This window comes from Oryx dammah, unplaced genomic scaffold (genome assembly GCF_014754425.2).
Source record: "Oryx dammah isolate SB20612 unplaced genomic scaffold, SCBI_Odam_1.1 HiC_scaffold_6, whole genome shotgun sequence".
Lineage (NCBI taxonomy): Eukaryota > Metazoa > Chordata > Mammalia > Artiodactyla > Bovidae > Oryx > Oryx dammah.
The window spans coordinates 11,256,706-11,280,974 of NW_024070190.1; the positions used below are offsets into that span (position 1 = coordinate 11,256,706).

The 24,269-nt window shown below is 40.5% G+C and overlaps 2 protein-coding genes across 4 annotated transcripts; one reads left to right on the top strand and one right to left on the bottom strand.

Moving 5' to 3' along the window:
- Positions 1–897: 897 nt before the first annotated feature.
- SPRTN (SprT-like N-terminal domain) lies at positions 898–14,107 on the bottom strand. Of its 3 annotated transcripts, none has more exons than XM_040242751.1 (5): positions 13,529–14,107; positions 12,191–12,290; positions 7,895–8,023; positions 4,350–4,617; positions 898–3,177 (listed from the first exon to the last, which is right to left on the bottom strand). In XM_040242751.1, exons 1-5 carry the CDS (start codon positions 13,747–13,749, stop codon positions 2,432–2,434), a joined length of 1,464 nt encoding a protein of 487 aa, XP_040098685.1. In that variant the 5' UTR covers positions 13,750–14,107; the 3' UTR covers positions 898–2,431. The 3 variants fall into 3 exon arrangements, with proteins under 3 accessions (XP_040098685.1, XP_040098687.1, XP_040098686.1); XM_040242753.1 differs by having other exon boundaries at positions 13,992–14,099; XM_040242752.1 differs by lacking the exon at positions 7,895–8,023.
- Positions 13,965–19,146, top strand: EXOC8 (exocyst complex component 8). Its single transcript, XM_040242750.1, has one exon. The coding sequence runs from the start codon at positions 14,343–14,345 to the stop codon at positions 16,518–16,520; it is 2,178 nt and encodes a 725-aa protein (XP_040098684.1). The 5' UTR covers positions 13,965–14,342; the 3' UTR covers positions 16,521–19,146.
- Positions 19,147–24,269: the final 5,123 nt, after the last annotated feature.

Sequence of the window (24,269 nt, forward strand, 5' to 3'; positions counted from 1 at the left end):
GTGAAAAACCAACAGAACGTGAAACTGTTTTTCCTAATATAAAACAACAGATTTGGGAGTATCAGAATTCTTAGATATTGACAGGAAGTCTTATTTAATTCCAAATTTTAAATTAACTTCAGGTTTCTTGCCAGTTAACATATTCCCATCATCCCTTAAAACTGACCAATTCTTATTTTACAGCCTAAATATTTCTGGAAGCCATCTTCTCTCCATCCCAGCCATTGCCCTTCCCCCTCTTGCCACCCCCCCACCACCATGAACCCCTGAAAACACTTCTCAGATGTTCTTGGCTGGTGTATAAGCCTTCCCAGTCCCCACAGCCCCACCCCAACGTGAATCAACAGATGTGTATTAACAGGGACTGTACAAATGACTTAAGTGGAGAATGCGATCGATGGGTTTTGCAGCCTCAAAGTTTATTTGAATCTGTCCTGTCGGCAGTCTTTCTCCTACCATTTCACCCTTCACATTTTACTCTGTTCATCTGGAGCAGCTCAGTTTTCCCAGTAGAATGTGCTGGACTGCTGCCAGACCTTAGTGTTCCTTCTCTCTGCAAGGCCCTTTCTCTCCATCCTGCTCTGGACTAACTTGACTTGCTCTAGAACACTCAACTTGGGTGTAGAATTTGTCTCCTCCATCTCCTGAAGCCCTGGGCTGGGCTGATTGTCCTTTCCAGTTCCCACAGTACTTAACTATTTTGAAAGTAATCTGCTTTTGTTTCACTCCCCGATAAGTTGTTCTACTCCTTGAGGCAATGGGCGGGCTATCATATACTTCATAGCACCAGAGCTTTGTATGGTTTTGGCACACAAAAAATGTTTCCTAAACATAATTTGTTAAATGATCTTGTATGAGAGTACAAATGTATATATTCAACATAATACACATTTTAAGTCATTTATAAATATTTATTAAATACTATGGTTTAACTTCATGCTTCAGAAGAATCGAAAGTCATAAACACTCACTGAGATAGGCTAAAATGAAAAGGACAGAACAATAATGTCTCATACATTGCTGGTAGGAGTATAAACTGGCAGGATTTACTGAAGCTAAACAGAAGGTACCTGATGACCCTGCATTTCCAGTCTGGGGATATGGTCAACAGAAATGAATAAGAATGTTCTTAGCAGCACTGTTCACAATGGCCAGCCCCAAACAGGAGATGATGCCAATGTTCATTAATATTAGAATGATAAACTGGCATATTCATACAAGTACTACAGAGCAATGAAAAGAATGAACTGCTACCCATAGCAACAAAGATACGACTTCATGAAGTTCAAAAACAAGTAAACTAACTTGAGGTGACAGATGAAAACAGTGGTTACTTGGGGGCTGTGGGTGTTGACTAAAAGAGACGCCCATGAGGACACCTTCTAGGGGAACTGAAACGCTAACTCCTAGTGATCACACAGAGGGGGACCCAGCTGCACCTCTGTAAAAGGCATGTTGCAACGAAGCCAGGAAAAAGAAAAACCTTATGAACTAAGGCCTTGAAATATGCCAACAGGCTGGCGTTAGAGTCATAAGACCAAGTAAATTTCATCAAACTATCTTTGTCCCTTTGTTGTAACATAAAAAAGAATGTTTTTTAAAAAATACTTTGCATAGGCAAAAGGGTATTCCTAAATGGTTTCAACTTTGGCTTAAGGTTCATAATACTGTTTCCAGATGATGTTTCACTTGTGCATAAACTAGGCAACTTTGTTATGTTACTTAGCATCTAAAATTTTGAGAAAACAGCTAAGCTCTGGCCTACAGAATTACAGTAGGTATTTGTTACTAGTGATATTCCAAAAGAAATTTATTTTACTATACTTATCTATAAGTAGATACTATAAGTATCAATATATAGAATACATATAATATCTATATAATATTTACTATAAAATCTGCCACCTTTTAGTGAAACAGAAAAATAAAAATCTTTATAATATAGGAAATGTTAAAATTTGGAAGAAAAAACCCCAAAAACCTTGAGTACCCTAAAACAACTAGTTTGTAATTTTGGTCAATATGTCTGACAGTATGGATATTACCAGTTCTGGGAATGAATTTTAATATTAATAATGAAATATTCAATTTAACTAAATACCTGACAATTCCTCACTGAATGTTTTAAGGAAAATAAATAAAAAGATTAACAGATTTAAATACTTTTAAAAGCCAGAAAGAAGTATCTAAATATTATACATGAATGCATCCAGAAGAAATTCTGGGCTCCAGTGTACATAAGACAAGAGTATAGCGCCTCTAGGCAAAATATTTTGAAATTACAGTCTCATATATGTTTATATAAAGTAGAACATTTAATATTGATGAACTAGATTATAACCTGCAAATCTTATTAATCAGAAATTCCTGAGTGTAGCAGTGAGGCAATAAAGGCGGACACTGGAGGCCCATTCATTTTTCAGAGTTTGTTTCAGCTTCTGACTTGGGTGCTGTCACGTTCAAGGCACCAGTCCAAGTGCTCATTAATCTGTGTCTCTGAAACCTCATCCCGACACACAGGACAGTGAACCACTCTGCTCTGACTGGATGAGCTGCTGGGATTCTGAGCTGCAGCTGGAGGATGTGAACTACTCTTCAGATCATTACCACCACTCTGGGTTTGCTCTTTCTTGATAAAAAAGTTGTCAAAAAAAGTCTTGTCTTCTAGCCTGGGTCGTTTACTTGGGAGTTTACCTTCAGGCCCACCTGCATCCTGGGGCGCAGTGACAGATGTCGACTCCATGGCTTTTAAGGAATTTCTTAGCGGTATCTTAGAAGATGTAACCCACCTTTGAGAACCGGAAGAGACTGACTTTGTAGTGCTGTCGCCCACTGTGAGGCTCTTCACTGGAGACCCACTCACACTTCTGAAAGCCTTGTTGCTGGCAACACACACTTTAGAGAAGTAGTTGCTTAAGACATTTTGATGACTGGTACTGAGAACAGGGGATGCTACGAAAGTCTTTTTACTTGGACCATTCTGTTCAAATTTCACCTCAGTTTTAGAATGAGGTCTCAGGGCATTTGCTGAATTGTCTTGACTTAAAGGCTCTTGGGTTTCATTAATAGCATGTGAAGTGATACATTTCCCAGATGAAAAATTGCTGGTTTCCCCTAGGACATAACCTTTCCCAGTAAAGGGGATTAACAGCTGTTTCTCCCCTCTATTCAGTTTGTCTGCAAAAGAAGCAAGATTTTTCCTTGATTCAAAATTTATACCATAACAAGTATTAAGCTAATGGATAGTTTTTCCAAATGAAGGAATACTGTTTTGTTCTAACTTAGAACTATACTCTAATTCTCTATTAACAGGAGGACAACCTTCAGCAGTCAGAAAGCTCTGATACTGAAAACACATAAAGGACAAAAACACCCTCTCTCAAAACAAAACACAAAATACCATCTCATACTTAGATAAGCAGTTCAATCATGCAAATATCAATGCAGAATAACTTTTAATAAGAAAACTGCCTTTAGTACTCTTCACTGCGTCCCAGACGGGGAAACTCTGCTACTGCATCATCTTCCCAGCTCACGAAACAGTATATAACCTTTCGACATAAATTCTTCTATAGCTTCTCAACTTAGTAAATGTTTCAGATTTGAGAAAGCTCATGTCCATGAATCCTTATCACATCTAATCAACAACTTCCCAAGGGCAGAAACATTAACTTTAGTAACCTGGTTACCCCTTCAAAGGGCAGTAACTCTGAACTGCAGAAGAAAGGGGTAAATCTTGAAGTATTAGCATATACATGCCAAAGGATGCCATATCCTTTTCCCATTCTTCTAATGAAAATACATACATCAACAGAAATTGCTTGGATAGACTCCAACTGATAGGAAGGGGTGTAGCTAGGACTTACATTCCGGGCATTGTTATTTGAATTACTGTTTTTACCTTGACAATCTTTTTTTTGCCTTCTGTTTCCTAATGACCCAGTGAGTCAGGAGAGGGAAAGGGACTTTATCCTTAAATTTTAGCAGTGGAAACTATTCCCACTTTTTCTCACAAGTATATACAGCAAAATATATTTTTCGACCACTATTTTATGGACAATGGGATTTTTTTCCACTTTAAGTCCATGCTTGAAAACATCTACACAAGAAACACTCTTTATCTTTTTTTCTTCAAAAAATGTTGCTAAGGGTTTTATCTCTAACAAGAGAAAAATAATAAAATTTAAAAAAAATTAAAATGGGCTTCAGGTGAAACCAAGTTTCTTGTTTTGCCTTTTTTTCTTTTGAACAAATTAATTAAAGCTTTATCTTAATGCCAGTTCTCTGAAGTGTCCTTCAGAGAACTAGCCACGGTAGTCGAAAAGTAGGAAGACTATAAGCAGACTTACCTTTATTCTCTGCTTCTGATACTGGCTGCTTTCTCAGTTTTGTCTTTCCTTTGCCCTTTTTAGAGTAGTTCTCTGGTTCCTTGATTTTGATATAAGTGCCTCCACAGGTTTTCTGGTGTTCAGCCCACCAGTAGTCATGGGCGGAGGGGGCCCTGTTGGTGGCGCGCTTCACATAGCCGTAATATGGCTTACTGTTCTGACACGGCCCATTGCAGCGCCACCAGTGTCGACGGTACTCATCCACCTCTTCGTGGAAAGTATGGTACACCTGGTCCGAGACAAAGTTCTTAGCATTATGTAGGCAAGTTAACAATTTTAAGAAAATATATGTAATAAATAAGCAGCCTCCCACAACTTTTTTTTAAACTTTCCAACTTCTCAAAGGTTTTCTGAAGTTATGTTTTGGGAAAAGATACTAACTATATTTAGCTTCTCTTCAAAAGTTCATTTTAATGGGAATCAGCAGATTCCCATAATTTAGTGCTACATAAACTATGTAAAGATAGAAAAATGTGAGACTAGAAGACAAATTAAAAAAAACAAAAAGCTTCTATACATGCTAAAAGTCTTAGAAACCCACTTTCTAAATGATGAAAAATTAGGATAAAGATTTTATATAATGTCATAATCAGTAAGAACTGTTCCCACTGCTTAGCTTGAAATTTCCCCTATAGGTAACCATACCAAAGGATTCCGAAGGACTCTTCCCTATCAACGCTGGGCCCACACACAAGCACCTGGTCTCAGTCTGCCTCTGCAAATTCATTCTCCACATTCGCCGAGCTCTGCTCATTTCCTCACAACAAGCTTTCTGGGGTACCATTTTATCTGTTTATAGGTGAAAAGCTCTCCAGGGTTTCAATGTTTTCATCCTTGTATCCCTAGTGGTTATTACCAGCTTGGCATAAGGAAGGTGCTCAGTAAGTGTTTGCTGATTGAGTGAGTGAGAAACTTCACTGAGACAAATTCTCTTTAAATGTGTTTTTCAGTCCGTGAACAGGATCCCTTTCACCCTCTAGATGAAACCTTATTACTTATAACCTAAGCAGCACACAGACAGAGAAGAGTTCAGGCTGAAAGGAAGGTGAGCCCTCCCACTTGGTGGCAACTGAGGCTGGCACGGCACCATTTTACAGATGATACTTCCAAATGACAGGAACTTTTCCTCCTGTCCTCTCAGTGGAACTTTATTAGTTATATAAGGTAAGGGGCAAGAGTAGCATATGAGTTTGTTTTTTTTAAGCTCTTAATAAATTTCCCTTGTGGGAAACAATACTAAGCTTTCTGTAACTCTACAGATAGTTTTATATTCACTATCTCTCTACTATAAGCAAACAAATTCTATTATTTGGCAAGCATGCAAGCAATGCAAATTACATTAAGTGCAGAAGAGACTGGAGGACAGAGGTTTGGGAGCAAGGAGGCTTGTAAGACCCTGCCTTCTCTCATGTTGAGAACACCTCACTTGGTAATTCAGTGGTAAAAAAGACAGGGAATTGGATCTATTCTGACTCCAACTTCTATAATTCCTACAGCCTGGGGCTCTAACTTTAACAATGTAGTTAACTAAAAACTGTCCTCAATGTGGATGCTCCATGGAGTCTGCTATAACAGAATGTAACCTGGGAAAGCAAGGGCTGTCTACCTGATAAAACCTAAATTCTCTTCCAACTGAACAGGAGGTACACTAAAATTTTGCTTAAAGTTTAAAAGTCTTTTATACTAGCAACTGTGTAATTCCTTTGCTAATCTGGATTTTATATGACTCTGTTAAAGCAAGCCACTTATTTGATGTTAAAGGAACTCAGTCCAGTAATGAAATGAGCTCTCTAGAAAATTAAACTGACAGCTAGAAAATAATACATAGAGGGTGAGTACTCTCCCTTTCCATCACACTGGCTTGTACTGCTTTTTAAAATAAGGAAATTTCTGAACACTAAACACACCAAGGCATTTAATCTCTGTAGGAATTAATATTTGTTTTGGTTCAGTGAAATTCAGTACTTGCTAAGTGATATAAGCAGTCCATTCTAAAGGAGATCAGTCCTGGGTGTTCATTAGAGGGACTGATGCTAAAGCTGAAACTCCAGTACTTTGGCCACCTCATGTGAAGAGTTGACTCACTGGAAAAGACTGATGCTGGGAGGGATTGGGGGCCGGAGGAGAAGGGGATGACAGAGGATGAGATGGCTGGATGGCATCACTGACTTGATGGACATGAGTTTGGGTGAACTCCGGGACCTGGTGATGGACAGGGAGGCCTGGCCACTCCAGTACTCTTGCCTGGAAAATCCCATGGATGGAGGAGCTTGGTAGGCTACAGTCCATGGGGTCGCTAAGAGTCGGACATGACTCAGTGACTTCACTTTCACTTTTCACTTTCACTTTCATATACTGGAGAAGGAAATGGCAACCCACTCCAGTGTTCTTGCCTGGAGAATCCCAGGGATGGGGGAGCCTGGTGGGCTGCCATCTATGGGGTCGCACAGAGTCGGACATGACTGAAGCGACTTAGCAGCAGCAGGGAGGCCTGGTGTGCTAGGATTCATGGGGTCGCAAAGACTTGGACACGATTGAGTGACTGAACTGAAGTGCTTGTAGAGGCACTATGTTACACATCTTGTGCAGGTGTGTTTAAAGATACACAAGTGTGTATAAAGATAGGTAAGAGCCACCCTATTGGGGTATGAAAGTAGAATATAACATTGTAAAGGTTACATATCTGCTGAGGAGGTTAAAAGGAGGGAGAAGTTATATCCCACTGTAAAGATGAAGATCATTTTGACAGAAAATAGAAGAGGCACATTTTAGGGAGAGAAAATATGAGGAAAGGCAGAGATGAAAAGTTCCGTCAGAAACAAGCAGGGGAGTTGTGGAAAGTAAGAAAAAAGGAACAGTAAGGTTACTGGATAAAATGAATGTATAATAACAAAGACAACTAATATTTAATTAGTACCCAAACTGTACTAAAATGTTTTTGCTTGCATTTTCTCTAACCCTCACAAGGATCAAATAGCCTAAGTATTGTTATCATCCTCCTTTTACATGTGAGTAAACCAAAGCATGAAAGAGTTTAAGTAGGTCCCACAATCAGTGGCGCCAGCATCAGGATGTAGGCAACCTGACTTCCTGCTTTCTGACCACAGGCTCTGCCACCGCCCACATTATGCAGAAATAAAAGTCAAAGACTTCTGATGAAGGGAGTAACATACAATAGCAGCAGAATATAGGACAGATTGAAGGAAGAGACAATGAGGAAACGTAATTAGGAGATGTTAGTAATAGTGCAGAAGAGAGGTACTCAGGCCTGCAATAACTCTGCACAAGCTGCTCCCAGAGGTCAGAGGTCTCAGGGATGTCACTAGAACTGCTGTCTTCTATGAGGTCCTAGATAAGCCGGTCTGCTTCTCTGGGCCCCTCACTTGCCCTGGGAAATCCTCAAACACAGTATTTGTTTCTACCCAGTTCTCTATTTTTTAATTAAATCCCAGGAAATACTGAATAAATAACTACTAAATATCATAAATGTGTGTGGTTTTATATACCGTTATATTGGCTCCTGTCAGACGATTGATGCGATGCATATGCTTACAAAACTCTGGACCATGCCCTTCCCGATCTTTATCATTATTAGTGACAAATAAATAGGCATGTATCATTTCATGCAAGAGAGTCTGAAACAAAAAACAATCACATTAATTTGTTATGGTGCTTCTGAAAATAAAAATGCATTTTCTGACTCTACCTGGAGTCTTAACCTTCTTTGAATCACAGGCTCCTTTCAGATACTGACAGAAGTCATGAACCATCTTTCTAGAAAAATTATATAAGCACACATTCACAAAACTTTGCATATAATATCCACAGTCCTGTAGATCCCAGGTTAATTCCCTGTTCCAAGGAAGCCTTTTAATTATTAACCAAAATCCAGTAGAAAAGACTGATAAATTCAGCTACATGGAAATTTTAAAATTCTGTATGGGGAAAAAAATGTTATCAGTAAAGTGAAAAAACAAACTCAGGAAAATATATGTGCAACTATCTCACAGGCGGCTGCTGCTGCTGCTGCTAAGTCGCTTCAGTCGTGTCCAACTCTGTGCGACCCCATAGATGGCAACCCACCAGGCTCCTCCGTCCCTGGGATTCTCCAGGCAAGAACACTGGAGTGGGTTGCCAAGAATACTGGAGTGGGTCACCATTGCCTTCTCTGTCTCACAGGCTATTAACTCCTAAATTATAAAGCATTCCTAAAAATCAACAGGAAAATGATCAACAATCTGATTTTAAAATAGGCAAATATCATAGACAGGTCACAGAAAATGAAATATAAATGATCCATAAACATAGGAAAAATGCTCAATTTCATTTTTAAAAACAGATATGCGAGTTATTACATAAGTATACAACTTCTTGCTTATTGAGACTGGTAAAACTAAAATTTGACACTATTAGTAAAGCTAAGGGAAAATAAGCATTCCCATATACTGATTGCTGCTGTTGTTGTTTAGTCACTAAGTCACGTCTGACTCTTTGCAACCCCATGGACTGCAGCCCGCCACGCTCCACTGGCTATGGGATTTCGCAGGCAAGAATACTAGAGAGTGGGTTGCCATTTCCTCCTCCAGGGGATCTTCCCAACCCCAGTTGAACCCCAGTTTTTTGCATTGACAAGCAGATTCTTTACCAGAATCTGGTAATTTAGCCAGATTTAGCCAGAATCTGGCTCAGTAGCCACCAGGGATCACTGGTAGCAATGCAAAACAGTACAACCCTTGTGGAAAATTTGGTAACTTCTAACATATTTACAAACACATTTATTGCTCTTCTCAGCAACACCTAGACAAATGAAAGGCCATGTATATTTCATGTGGCATTGCTTACAATAGTGAAAGAGTGAAAACAATCTTTAGCAATAGGGGCCTCATTGAAAGAACTATGGTACAGCCACATAATGGAATTCTATGTAGCCATAAAAAAGAATGAAAAGTATCTCTACGAAATGATATGGAGGACACTATAGAATGTATTGTTTTAACGAAAAAGGCAAGGTACAAAAGAATGTACTCAGTATTTTATATAAGAAATATGCTATGCGGTGGGGAGAGATAAGAGTGGATATAAATACTGGCAAAAGAGAATGATAGGAAAAAAACTAGTAACAACAGTATTCTTTATAGCTGAAAAGGTCAGAATAGAGGCATGGGGGAGACCAAGATTTCTCTGTGTATAGTCTTCTGTAGTTTGAGATTTTAAATCATGTAAAATTTTAAAACAAACAATAAAACTTCCTACTCATTCCATACCAAGGATGGAATAGTTTAGGTATAAAGTTTACAAGAGCATTTATGGCTGATATTTCATAATCTATTCAAAAAAGGTGAATACAAAAGTGAAAATCATAAAGGTCGCAAAAGTGTAGCTTTTTTCATAATCCTCTGTAATTTTTTTTTGTTTTAATTTTCATCAGAAGAACTAGATTGACATTAATGAATTTTAGTTGTATAGAATTATATGAATAGAGAAATGCAAGAATCGAACATTTACCAACTCTCATCTTTTCAAGACAATGCCACTCTATTGAGACTCAAATCGAAAGGTCATTCTACATTTCAGATGTTTTTCAACATTCTAAAATAATGATAACTATTCTCATTAAAGAGAAACAACTTAGGTTCCTGATTTTTGGTTCAATTCAAACACATCTTGAAAATGGTACATGCCATTATACTGAACATTTCCATTTTTATTTATCTACCATTTCCCACATTTAGGCTCTATCTATACATCATTGTCCCCAAAACACCTCAATTTCCCACCACTGTTCTATATCTGGTCAAAAACAACTATTTCTAGACCTAAATATGCCATAAGCCTAGTGGCCTCACTTTTGTCCACAGCATACCCATTCCTTCTGCTAAAAGTAGTCTCCTCTACCATTTCTACATGTCAGAATTCAATTCTGTCCTGTTAGGCTCGCCTCCTGGAGAAGGAAATGGCAACCCACGCCAGTGTTCTTGTCTGGGAAATCCCATGGACAGAGGAGCCTGGAGGGCTACAGTCATAAAGAGTTGGACATGACTTAGCAACTAAACAACAAAAACAAACATCAAAAGCAAATCCTAGAATAACTAGATTAGTCTGGCACACAGTAGGTACTCATACAGTGAGTGGTAGGTGTTGCTGATGTTAGCAGTAATGAAATCCACATCTGTTAAAACTTCTCTTGACCTCTTTAACCAGTTTTTTTTCCTTTTCTGAATCCTATTCATTATAATTTAGGCAGCTACTTCAAATACAGGCCAGTCCCTCTATTCTTCCTCCATCCATCTTACTCCTGATTTCACATTATAACTTTCTGCCAACAGCAAATGCTCACTTGAAGCATGACGACATAGTTCCCATTTTCTTCTTGTCTGTTACCTTAAGAAAAAAATCATTCATGTGTTATTTAAACCAACATTGTTTATGCAACAAATTCAATTTTCAATTAGGGCTGTTCCAATTAGCACTCCTTGTAAGGCTGATTTGGTTAATCATAGTTTAATATTTTAAAATGCTTTACTGTTTTTTTCCTGCTTCTTCACTGAATTACTAACAGAATTGTGTTTTTACCTACAACTATGACTGTAGATTGCTTATTTCTCTTTTTCATTTCTGCTGATTGATGCTTCATGTTTAAAGCTTAAAGCTATGCTATTACTTTTAGGGTCATTATGTGTCTGTATTTAATAGGTTATTTTATCATTTTAAAATGTCTCCCTTTTTTCTATTAAAACTTCTTCCCTTAAAATCTTTATACTAATACTAGATAGCCATAACAATTTTCTGTTGTCTAATATTTGGAAGATATGCTTTTTCTCATCCTTTTATATTTAATATATATGTGTCTTTGTTTTAATCACATCTTGGTTAATGTTATAATGCCATTCCATGTCTTTAACTGGAATGTTTAGTCCATTTACATTTAATATAATAACTGATATTGTTTTTATGTCCACCTTTCTATTTCATCTGGGCTTTGTCCCTTTATTAGTTTCCTTTTTATTGAGTATTTCTGTTGTACTACTTTAACATTTAGTAGCTATTTTTTAAAAAATTGTGAGTAAAAAAAAGTAACAAAATTTACATTTTAACTATTTTAAGTGTACAGTTCAGTAGTGCTAAGTACATTCACATTGTTGTGAAACCCACTATTTTTTGTTATCCTTACACAACATATTTCCAGGCATGTTTTAACTTATTTCCCATCCAACCTCTACCGCCTATGCTCTCGTGCATACATTTCAAATGATACAACTGAGGCAAGATAACTCACACCAGGTACATCTTGAGGATTGTCAGGCAACTACTGGACTCAACTAAACACAGCTGTGGGCGCCTACTGCTTCATCAGCTATTAGAAGTGATCACTACCTCCAGGTATGAAGTGTGCCCTCACACTGGTTTGTTCTGCCAGCTCAGCTATATGTCATGGGAGGACACCATGGTGGCTGAACAGAAGAGAATCAAAATTTGCGTGTGTCAATAAAAAGATCTGGATCTTAACTTTCTGGCTGCTTCTAAACCAACTACTTTGTCTATCTGAACCTTATCTTAATAAGGATAACACATACTGAATATAAACAGGACTGTTGTAAAAATCAAAGTAGCTAACATACTTGGAAGCCTCCAACCTTGAAACACTGTAAGAATATAAGGTAATCATTATTTGCCCCACAGTAAAAGTTTGCAGTGAGGGAAAACTGATTTTTTCCCCCCACATGTACAGGTTAATTTACAGCAGTCTAATAATAACTGTTTCTAAATTACTGAGCTAAGAATCAGGTTTATGCAAAGAATACCTCCACAAGATCTTTTCTTGGTCTCAGCTTTAAAAGGGGTTCACTGAGACGGATGGAACACATTCCACCCCTCCCTTCATAGCTGCATATCCCAGCACACCTGGAAAACAACCACCACAAAAACTGTTAATCACCAAATATACACAAAAGGAAAATAGAAATGAAAGAGCAAAATTCTTCAGTGTTCTTGGACAGTTCAGACTGAGAGAACTCTATGAAGGATGGCTTTCTTGAGAGTATACCCACTTTGTTGGGAGATATTTGTATTTCATCCGAGTAGTGGCTTCCCTTACCCTTACCAGGCTATAACAGCTTGAAGAAGATAATCCTATTTTGCTGCTTCCTGTCTCCTCCCTACAAGCTATGCTCAATCAGTTGTAGTGCTAACGGCCAGATCTCCATTAGCATATGCCCCAAATTATAATGGAATCCTATATGAAAGAGATCGATACTTTAAACACACAACTTCGTATCATATCTTCTCTCTTATTTTAGATGCTGTGATATCAATTCAAAAACAAGTACAGTGGTACACAACGACTTCTTAGACTTGTTAACTCCATTCATATACCGGGGTACATTATCTCAAATCAGAATTTCTCAAACCTGGAGTGTCAGAAAGGGATCCTTTTATAGGCATCCCTTTAGATCCCCTGGATCCAGAAATATGGGAACATAAGCCCCTTCCCTACTCTGATTCCCGAGCTCACTGCTAAGTACACCACACAGTGTGTCCCTGGCACTCTCTCTCGGGGCAGATTCTGGCTGTTTCTCTCACCTGGGTCCTAAAGCACACTCATAAGACAAATCAGGAAAGTGTTAGTTCGCTTTTTACTGTGGTAAAAAGGGCTCTGGACTGTGCTGTGTGCTTAGTCGCTCAGTTGTGTCCGACTCTGAGACCCCACGGACTGTATGCAGCCCGCCAGGCTCCTCTGTCCATGGGATTCTCCAGGCAAGAATACTGGAATGGATTGCCATGCCCTCCTCCATGGGATCTTCCCGACCCAGGGATCAAACAGGTCTCCCAGGTCTTAGGCGGATTCTTTAACGTCTGAACCACCAGGGAAGCCCTTTCTAGTGAAGTGAGATTCAAACAAACACACTTTTCTCTCATTGCGCCCCTTACAAGTCAAACCGTCGCGGGATGGGCCACGGGGCTTTCTTAAAGTCGTTTAAAGTGAGAAGGGAAGGGGCTGGAAGGAAGATAATCCCTGTGGCGCCGCCTGCCCCAAATCCAGAGCCCGAGCTAACGCCGCCAAAACCGCGAGGGGAGAAGGGCCTCCAAAACCACCGGAAGGGCCGCCGGCGGCCCCGTCCCCAGTGGGGCTCGGGACTCACAGCGTCATCCGCACGCTCCACTTCACCTCGACCGCCTCCAGTTGGCCCCAGAAGAAACGGTCGTTGAACAGAACAAACAGGGCCTGTAAGTCAGGGGTAGGGTCCACCAACTCCCAGGACGCGTCCACCAGCGACAGGGGCTCCTGGGCCGGTTCGTGCCCCGAGACCTGCAAGTTCCACTCCTCCTGAAGCTGTAGTGCCAGAACCAGGTCCTCATCCATAGCTGCCGAGGTCCAGAGCGGGTGACTCCACGCCCAGGGGTGTCTGAGGGCCCGGTCGCGCGCCCAGGAGATACCGGCTTTCTGGGCAGTTCGCCGATCTCGCGAGACTCAGGGAAAACGGGCTCGAGAACGAGAGCTTAGCTGGTCCCAAACGCCGAAGTCAAGATTCTGGGCCTTAAAAAAAGGAACTCAGCGTGACACCACCTAGTAGGCTCAAAACTAGGGTTGAAGGTTTCAGATACCTGATTACCGTCTTCACGGGTCGCGAGTAACGTCAAACACCCACGACACACTCCGCCCCTGCGTAGCACCCCTTAGTGCCTACACCGCTCCGCCCCGCCCTCCATTCACTTCCGCAATAGCTTCTCTGGCGTCGGAGCCCTAGGCCCCTGAAGTTCCTGCGCAGGCGCATCGTCGGCGCTCGGCCCCTTGAGCAGGCGCAGTGACTGAAGTTCAGGCCTGGGCGCAGGCGTATTCGTCTCTCTTCCATCCTGCTTCCTTCGCCCTGGAGTTTGTCCCGGCTTGGGTGGGCCTCCACGGCGGCGGCACCGGCCACGGCGGCAGTGGCAGGGGCTGCGTGAGTCCGGGCGGCAATGGCGATGGCGATGTCAGACAGTGGGGCGAGCCGCCTGAGGCGGCAGCTCGAGTCGGGCGGCTTCGAGGCGCGGCTGTACGTGAAGCAGCTCTCGCAGCAGTCGGACGGGGACCGGGACTTGCAGGAGCACCGGCAGCGCATCCAGGCGCTGGCGGAGGAGACGGCGCAGAACCTGAAGCGCAACGTCTACCAGAACTACCGGCAGTTCATAGAGACGGCCCGTGAGATCTCCTACCTGGAGAGCGAGATGTATCAGCTCAGCCACCTGCTGACGGAGCAGAAGAGCAGCCTGGAAAGCATCCCGCTTACCCTGCTGCCGGCTGCCGCTGCCGCGGGCGCCGCCGCCGCCTCTGGAGGCGAGGAGGGAGGCGGTGGCGCGGGAGGCCGCGACCAGCTCCGGGGCCAGACCGGCTTTTTCCCCAGCCCCGGGGGCGCCTCCCGGGACGGTTCTGGGCCAGGCGAGGAAGGAAAGCAGCGAACCCTCACCACCCTGCTTGAGAAGGTGGAAGGCTGCAGGCACCTGCTGGAGACGCCGGGACAGTACCTAGTGTACAATGGTGACCTGGTGGAATACGAGGCGGACCACATGGCCCAGCTCCAGCGGGTGCACGGCTTTCTCATGAACGACTGTTTGCTGGTGGCCACCTGGCTGCCACAGCGGCGGGGAATGTATCGCTACAACGCCCTCTATCCCCTGGATGGTTTGGCTGTGGTCAATGTCAAGGACAACCCACCCATGAAGGACATGTTCAAGCTGTTAATGTTTCCCGAGAGCCGTATTTTTCAGGCAGAAAATGCAAAAATCAAACGGGAGTGGCTGGAAGTGCTGGAGGAAACCAAGAGGGCCCTAAGTGAAAAAAGACGCAGGGAACAGGAGGAGGCAGCGGCCCCTCGAGGGCCACCCCAAGTGACCCCCAAGGCCAGTAACCCGTTTGAGGACGAAGACGACGACGAACCAGCTGTTCCCGAGATAGAAGAAGAGAAGGTGGACCTCTCAATGGAATGGATCCAAGAATTGCCTGAAGACCTGGATGTCTGTATTGCCCAGAGGGACTTTGAAGGTGCTGTTGACCTCCTGGATAAATTGAACCATTACCTAGAAGACAAGCCTAGCCCACCTCCTGTAAAAGAACTAAGGGCGAGAGTGGATGAGCGTGTCCGCCAGCTCACCGAGGTACTAGTTTTTGAACTCTCCCCAGATCGGTCCCTGAGAGGTGGTCCCAAGGCGACCCGCAGGGCAGTTTCTCAACTAATCCGGCTTGGCCAGTGCACGAAGGCTTGTGAGCTGTTTTTGAGAAACAGGGCGGCAGCTGTGCACGCTGCAATACGCCAGCTTCGCATTGAAGGGGCCACCTTACTCTACATTCATAAGCTGTGCCACGTCTTCTTTACCAGCCTTCTGGAGACGGCCAGGGAATTTGAGACCGACTTTGCAGGCACCGACAGTGGCTGCTACTCTGCCTTTGTCGTCTGGGCGAGGTCAGCCATGGGCATGTTCGTGGATGCTTTCAGCAAGCAGGTGTTCGACAGTAAGGAGAGCCTCTCCACGGCAGCCGAGTGCGTCAGAGTGGCGAAGGAGCATTGTCAGCAGCTGGGCGACATCGGACTCGACCTCACCTTCATCGTCCACGCCCTTCTGGTGAAGGACATCCAAGGAGCCTTGCATAGTTACAAAGAAATCATCATCGAAGCCACTAAGCATCGCAACTCCGAGGAGATGTGGAGGAGGATGAACTTGATGACTCCAGAGGCCCTGGGGAAACTCAAAGAGGAAATGAAGAGCTGTGGGGTGAGTAACTTTGAGCAATACACGGGGGATGACTGCTGGGTGAACCTGAGTTATACGGTGGTTGCGTTCACCAAGCAGACCATGGGCTTCTTAGAAGAGGCACTGAAGCTGTATTTCCCAGAGCTGCACATGGTGCTTTTGGAGAGCCTGGTGGAGATCATTCTGGTTGCTGTTCAGCATGTGGATTACAGCCTTCGGTGTGAGCAAGATCCAGAGAAGAAGGCTTTTATCAGACAGAACGCATCCTTTCTGTATGAAACAGTCCTCCCCGTGGTGGAAAAAAGGTTTGAGGAGGGTGTGGGGAAACCTGCCAAGCAACTCCAGGACCTGAGAAATGCCTCCAGACTGATTCGAGTGAATCCCGAAAGTACAACGTCAGTGGTCTGACACCTGGACCTGTTATGTGTAGCCGTATAGATTGCTTATATATTATTTATATTTATATTAAGTTGTATTAGCATATTCTTTATACTCTCAAACACATCTTAAAAGATGCTCTTTCAGATAGAAATGCAAAATCGAAAGAAAAAAAATGTTAAGCTCATACAACAAAAACAGTGGAATTACTAAAATAACTAATATGCCTTCCTTTTAAGTTATGCTAACTCTCTAGTGAATATATTGTCACAGTATAGCGTTTCAGCTTATCCTTTGACTCAACACACTTGCTCACAGGATAGATTATGCGGCGCGGATAGAACAGTACCTGTAAATACACAGTATGTGGCGAAAGTCTCCCGGTTCACTGAAATGTTAGGTTTCTGAAGGATACGGTGCCATATAGAACACCCTGCTTCATATTCTTCTGGGCCGTAAAATGTGTTTGAGCAATTTGGGGCAGAGGAAGGAGTTGAGAAAATTGGCTTTAGGGTAAACTTTGGTCAACAGAATTCCTTCATGAAAGTAGCTAGTGTGTGGAGTCGAATATTCCAATCCTTATAGTTCACAAGAAGAAGCTTTTGTAAACAGTTAAGCAAGCATTTACAACCTGATTTAAATGGTTCATTAGTTGTAGCTGCTAGTTAGCAGCTTGATAACACTTGATTTGGGTGCATTTACTTGAAAATCTAAAGAACTGTGTTAAAATTTTTTTTTGTACATATTTCTGAGTTGTCTGAAGTTACAGCTGGAGCTTTTTTCCTTGTCATTTTAAGAATAATAAAGATAACAAGACACATTGTTAAGATAACCCACTTTTAGTGTGGGTACATAAAGTGACTCAGACTTCATGCAAATAAGAGAAAAGTTTTCACTGAAATACTTACTTGGATTTCAAGGTCTGGGTGATTAGGAAATAAGGGAAAATCGTATGCAGACCCCATAGCATTCTCAAGTGTGACTGCTTTGAGCAGAGATTTGTTTTTTGTGGCTAAGAGGAAAACAGAAAAGTGCCCATTAAACTATTGTATCTATTGTATATTGATTATATGGCCTTCCTCATACTTGGAGAGAAACTGCTAAGACCCATTTACCCCCAGCTTCTAGTTATCATTCTTGTCCATAAGTGTCATTTCTGATGTCAATGACTTCAAAAGGTCATTTCTTTTATCTGAATGAAAATAGTGGTATTAAGACTGTGGAAATTATGTAAAACCTGAAATAGTTTCTAATAGCAGCTGAGGGTTGTAAAGCTCCTTGATGTTAATTACTCATATGCCAGACAAACCTCTTATTTTCTGTTTAGCTGTGCATATTTGAAAGGTTGAAAATAATTTTTTTGACTAAATTTTTTCACATAACTTTAGCATTTTCTAGATAATAACCATGACTGGATATTTCAGTTGATCAAAAACAGTTGTAACCTGCCTTTTGTTTTTTTTAAGATCACTGGAAACTTGACTTTGATAAAAATTTTATGCCACTTGAAGTTTCTAAAATTATATTGTTTAAAACATGTATTGTGTAAATATTTGATGCTGGGTTCATGAAATGATACTTCTGAAATCAAAACTTCTCTTACGGCATGAAGTTGCAGAAACCTCAGTATGTATACTCAGATATTCAAATGGTTGCCTCCATAGAATTGTCTGCTTTTTAAAACTGGAAGTACAGAATTTTCTTCTGGTAAAAGTTGTGTGTTCCTCAAAGTTGTAGCAGGAGGAAGTATGCTGTTGGAGAATCAGTTAGTGTGGAACAAGTTGATTAAAGAGCGTCGATGTTGCAACGTGCCTTTGTGCCAAGACAGCAATTTCACTGCATTCCTCCAAGTGGGGTCAGAGCTCTAGTTCTTGTTTAATTAGACTCCAAAACAAGGTCTAAAAATTGAATGCAGTTAGAGATTGCCCCCAAATCTAGTACATACTGTATTATACCACTTACGTATTGATTGCCTTTTCTCAATTGCTTCAAACATAACACTGTCACTTGAGCTTGAAATCAGACTTGAATGAATTAATTACTGTTGAAAAAAGATGCCCTGTGGAATTAAGTCTCTCTTTGATTAAAGCCTCATTACACTTAAGTGCTGAAAACTCATTTATTTTTGTTTCAGATACTACCTATAGTTGTTATCAGCACTAGTATTCTGCAGTTTGCTTTCCTGGGATTGGGAATTCAGGACTTGACATGTAATATAAAATCAGTATGTGTATGTTTTGCTTATTGGTATGCTGTGATCTGAGGGAATCTGAAATGTCTTACCAAAATAAAGCTTACATTTTTTTCTTACACTGGGTAAAATTGATTGATGTTACATTCATTTCTTTTCTTTAATGATTTAATATTCTTATGTTCATGTTACTAAAATGTTTTAAATGCCTAGGTTTTTATGTTTTGTTTTTCTATATGGGGATAATAGGTACAAAACCATTAGCTAATTTAAGTAATTGTTCTGCTACTATCAAACTGTGAATTGTCAAATCGCACATTTTTAGGATTCCCCTGAATGGGAGTCAGATATACAAAATATGAATTTACTCAAAGTGGGTTTTGTAGCTTCTGCACATCTTTAAATGTAGAAAATATAATGTGGGCTATATGATCTAAGGACGTGGGTCACAAATGACAAAAATCTCCTTTTTAAAAAAAATAGTATATGGATACTGCAGGAACTATCACATATAATTGACTTAACAGTATATATCAAGTACTATGCCTCACATTGACTAAAATATGGGGTGGGGAGGACAGGATAAAGTTAAGTGTGTTTTCTCTTAATGTGTTTAAAAACTGGAGAAAATAGAGAATAAAAACATTGAAACAATTAGCAAATTAAAGGCCAAATTGTTGCAAACTAAGCAAAATTAATTTGAATAATTGCAAACTGTGTTAAAAAAAATAAGACTGAAAAACCTGTGTGTTGTAGTTGAAGTGCCATGGGAGTGCTAAGAAGGAAGAGTGCAGTGTTATTCTGAGGAGTGTGGAAAGGCCTCGTGGAATTGTTGGCTTTAGAGTCGGTCCTGGAAGGGATAAGATTTAGGTGTGCAAGGAAGCTGGGTGTGCAAGCATGAACAAAGATGTGCAGCGGAGTCTTGTGAAGTAACGTGCCACTGGCATCGCAGATGTGCTACATTCAAGGTGAGGAAAGCTGTGTCTGTAATTCATCCCTACTAACATACCTGCAGAAGGTATGGATTAAGAAGTCCACAGCATCACACCCGGGCCCCTAGTGACCCTCCTCAGCAGAGGTGCCACTGGTAAGAGTTTCTCGTAATGTTTTTCCTAGAAATTGGACCATCCAGCACCTAGTGTTGAGTGTCTTGCTCTCACTTGAGTGTTACCAGTTCAGTACTTCTCAGATTTCAGTGCACCTCACCACGTTGCATTTTTCTGTGACTGAACACCACTCTGTCACAATGAATGGATCTGTCAGGGTTGTGCATTTTCTAATTACTTTGCTGTCTTCAGGGTTTTTTCAGAATTACCAGGAATCCTGAAAAAAAGCTCCTTGTGCATGTATCTTTGCTTACTTGTGTGATTATGTCTTAGGAAAGATTTATCAAAATTGCTCAGCCAAACAATACATTTTAAATTTAGGTAAAACATTGTCAGATTGCTGGTCAGGCAGGTCGCACCATTTTACCTTCTCAACAGTGTGAGAGAACACCTGCATCCCCAAATGTCACTATTTACTTAATACTTTTCATTGTTCACTGTTTAATAAGATTATTCAGATTAGTAATAACATTTATTCTTTAGTCATCTGTGAAAAATCTTACTGTGTTTTCTTTGTAATTTTTATGAGTGAGTTTCAGGAACCTTGTATATCTTTCTTTCTTAAGCTCTGTAAATGTCTTGCCATTCTTTTCTTTGATGATCTTTGTATTATGATTTTGTAGTTTATAGTATAGTGAAGAAATTAATTTTCATGTATACTGTGTTATAGATTTTCCCTTAGTTTGTAATTTATTCATCTATTTATTCATTCATGTATTTATTTTCATAGTATAGTAAATGTTAATCTCTTATGAAGCCACATTTATCTGAGTTTTTTTCTGTGTGATTTGTAAGGTTCCTGTTAGGTTTTGAAAGGCCTTACCCACTCAGATTCCAAAAACATTCATGCTTTTCTTTTAGTAATTTATTATATTTTAATACTTGAAATTTTGCTCCATCTATCATTTGTTTTAGAGTGAAGAATGATGTAAGAATCCTATTTCCTCACAAATAATTAGCAAATTGTTGCAGTAATTTTGAATCATCCTTCTTTTCCCCCCACTTACCTGAAATGCTATTTTAATAACATATTACATTTATTAGGTGTGGATCTTAGTACACTTTTAGGCTCTATATTCTGTTTTACTGATACAGTGATTTCTGTGCCATTAACAATCTTAATTGTAGATTTATAATTTGACAGCTGGTATAACTGGTCTTATTATTTTGCTGTTTCAGTTTTTTTCTAAGTATTCTCACATATTTATTTTCCAATTTTAAGTAATTTAATAACATTCCTTACCATCCTGCCAAACAGTTGGCATTTTCATTGAAATAATCTCAAATGTAGATTAATTTAGGGAAGTCTGACATCTTTATAATTTTGAATCTTCCTATTTTATAATTTATTTTTTTATTCTTATTTTATTTATGCAAGGGTACTTTTATATCTCAGTAGCATTTTCAAATTTTCTTCAAGTAGATCTTGTACATTTGTTGGTGAATTTATTCCTTGGTACTTCATCTGTTAATACTTTTGTGAGTGAAATCCACTATGTTTTCTGACTGTATGTAAGAAATGTACAGATTTTAGTTTTCTGGGGTTTCTTTTTTAGAGTTTTCCAGTGTGTAATCACATCACCCAAGATGTGATTCTAAAGATAATTTTGCCTCTTAAATTTCTATACATCTTATGTAGTTCTCTTAATATCCTGTATTAAATTGAACACCTAAAACTATATTAAATCATAGTTTTTGCTTGATGTTAATATAAAGGAATTAGGAATTATAGTAGATCCATATCTACTAGAAGTTTTTTTTCCTGTTGTTCTCAAAGCATGATGTTGGCTTTCGCTAATAATGTTAAGGAAGTGATCATGTATTTCAGTTAACTAAGAGTGCAGTTTTAATTTTTTAAGGTCAAGGTAAGAGAAACCCAGGTAAGATGGTAGGTGTTGCAAGAGGGCATCAGAGGGCAGACACACTGAAATCATACTCACAGAAAACTAGTCAATCTAATCACACTAGGACCACAACCTTGTCTAACTCAATGAAACCAAGCCATGCCTGCGGAGCAACCCAAGACCGGCGGGTCATGGTAGAGAGGACTGACAGAACGTGGTCCACTGGAGAAGGGAATGGCAAGCCACTTCAGTATTCTTGCCTTGAGAACCCCATGAACAGCATGAAAAGGAAAAATGATAGGATACCAAAAGAGGAACTCCCCAGGTCATTAGGTGCCCAATATGCTACTGGAGATCAGTGGAGAAATAACTCCAGAAAGAATGAAGGGATGGAGCCAAAACAAAAACAATACCCAGTTGTGGATGTGACTGGTGATAGAAGCAAGATCTGATGCTGTAAAGAGCAATATTGCATAGGAACCTGGAATGTCAGGTCTATGAATCAAGGCAAATTGGAAGTGGTCAAACAAGATGGCAAGGGTGAGCATCGACATTCTAGGAATCAGCTAACTAAAATGGACTGGAATGGGTGAATTTAACTCAGATGACCATTATATCTACTACTGTGGGCAGGAATCTCTCAGAAGAAATGGAGTAGCCATCATGGTCAACAAAAGAATCCAAAATGCAGTACTTGGATGCAATCTCAAAAATGACAGAATGATCTCTGTTCGTCTCCAAGGCAAACCATTCAATATCACAGTGATCCAAGTCTACGCCCCAACCAGTAATGCTGAAGAAGCTGAAGTTGAATGGTTTTATGAAGACCTACAAGACCTTTTAGAACTAACAGCCAAAAAAGATGTCCTTTTCATTATAGGGGACTGGAATGCAAAAGTAGGAAGTCAAGAAACACCTGGAGTAACAGGCAAATTTGGCCTTGGAATGCGGAATGAAGCAGGGCAAAGACTAATAGAGTTTTGCCAAGAAAATGCACTGGTCAGAGCAAACACCCTCTTCCAACAACACAAGAGAAGACTCTACACATGGACATCACCAGACGGTCAACACCGAAATCAGACTGATTATATTCTCTGCAGCCAAAGATGGAGAAGTTCTATACAGTCAACAAAAACAAGACCAGGAGCTGACTGTGGCTCAGATCATGAACTCCTTACTACCAAATTCAGACTTAAATCGAAGAAAGTAGGGGAAACCTCTAGACCATTCAGGTATGACCTAAATCAAATCCCTTATGATTATACAGTGGAAGTGAGAAATAGATTTAAGGGCCTATATCTGATAGATAGAGTGCCTGATGAACCATGGAATGACGTTCGTGACATTGTGCAGGAGACAGGGATCAAGACCATCCCCATGGAAAAGAAATGCAAAAAAGCAAAATGGCTGTCTGGGGAGGCTTTACAAATAGCTGTGAAAAGGAGAGAGGCAAAAAGCAAAGGAGAAAAGGAAAGATATAAGCATCTGAATGCAGAGTTCCAAAGAATAGCAAGAAGAGATAAGAAAGCCTTCCTCAGCGATCAATGCAAAGAAATCGAGGAAAACAACAGAATGGAAAAGACTAGAGATCTCTTCAAGAAAATCAGAGATACCAAGGGAACATTTCTTGCAAAGATGCGCTCGATAAAGGACAGAAATGGTATGGACCTAACAGAAGCAGAAGATATTAAGAAGAGGTGGCAAGAATACAGAAGAACTGTACAAAAAAGATCTTCACGACCCAGATAATCATGATGGTATGATCACTCATCTAGAGCCAGACATCCTGGAATGTGAAGTCAAGTGGGCCTTAGAAAGCATCACTACGAACAAAGCTAGTGGAGGTGATGGAATTCCAGTTGAGCTATTATTTCAAATCCTGAAAGATGATGCTGTGAAAGTGCTGCACTCAATATGCCAACAAATTTGGAAAACTCAGCAGTGGCCACAGGACTGGAAAAGGTCAGTTTTCATTCCAATCCCAAAGAAAGGCAATGCCAAAGAATGCTCAAACTACTGCACAATTGCACTCATCTCACATGCTAGTAAAGTAATGCTCAAAATTCTCCAAGCCAGGCTTCAGCAATACGTGAACCGTGAACTCCCTGATGTTCAAGCTGGTTTTAGAAAAGGCAGAGGAAACAGAGATCAAATTGCCAACATCCGCTGGATCACAGAAAAAGCAAGAGAGTTCCAGAAAAACATCTATTTCTGCTTTAGTGACTATGCCAAAGCCTTTGACTGTGTGGATCAGAATAAACTGTGGAAAATTCTGAGAGAGATGGGAATACCAGACCACCTAACCTGCCTCTTGAGAAATCTGTATGCAGGTCAGGAAGCAACAGTTAGAACTGGACATGGAACAACAGACTTGTTCCAAATAGGAAAATGTGTATGTCAAGGCTGTATATTGTCACCCTGCTTATTTAACTTCTATGCAGAGTACATCATGAGAAATGCTGGACTGGAAGAAACACAAGCTGGAATCAAGATTGCCGGGAGAAATATCCATAACCTCAGATATGCAGATGACACCACCCTTATGGCAGAAAGTGAAGAGGAGCTAAAAAGCCTCTTGATGAAGGTGAAAGAGGAGAGTGAAAAAGTTGGCTTAAAGCTCAACATTCAGAAAACGAAG

Excerpts from the sequence above, each read along its gene's own strand:
- SPRTN (XM_040242751.1), bottom strand. The coding sequence starts at position 13,749 with ATGGATGAGGACCTGGTTCTGGCACTACAGCTTCAGGAGGAGTGGAAC. Across the intron at positions 8,024-12,190 it reads CAAGAAAAGATCTTGTGGAG|ACTCTCTTGCATGAAATGAT; the intron begins GTATTCTTTGCA and ends TTTTTGTTTCAG. Across the intron at positions 3,178-4,349 it reads ATCAGAAGCAGAGAATAAAG|ACAAACTGAATAGAGGGGAG; the intron begins GTAAGTCTGCTT and ends CTTCTTTTGCAG.
- EXOC8 (XM_040242750.1), top strand. The coding sequence starts at position 14,343 with ATGGCGATGGCGATGTCAGACAGTGGGGCGAGCCGCCTGAGGCGGCAG.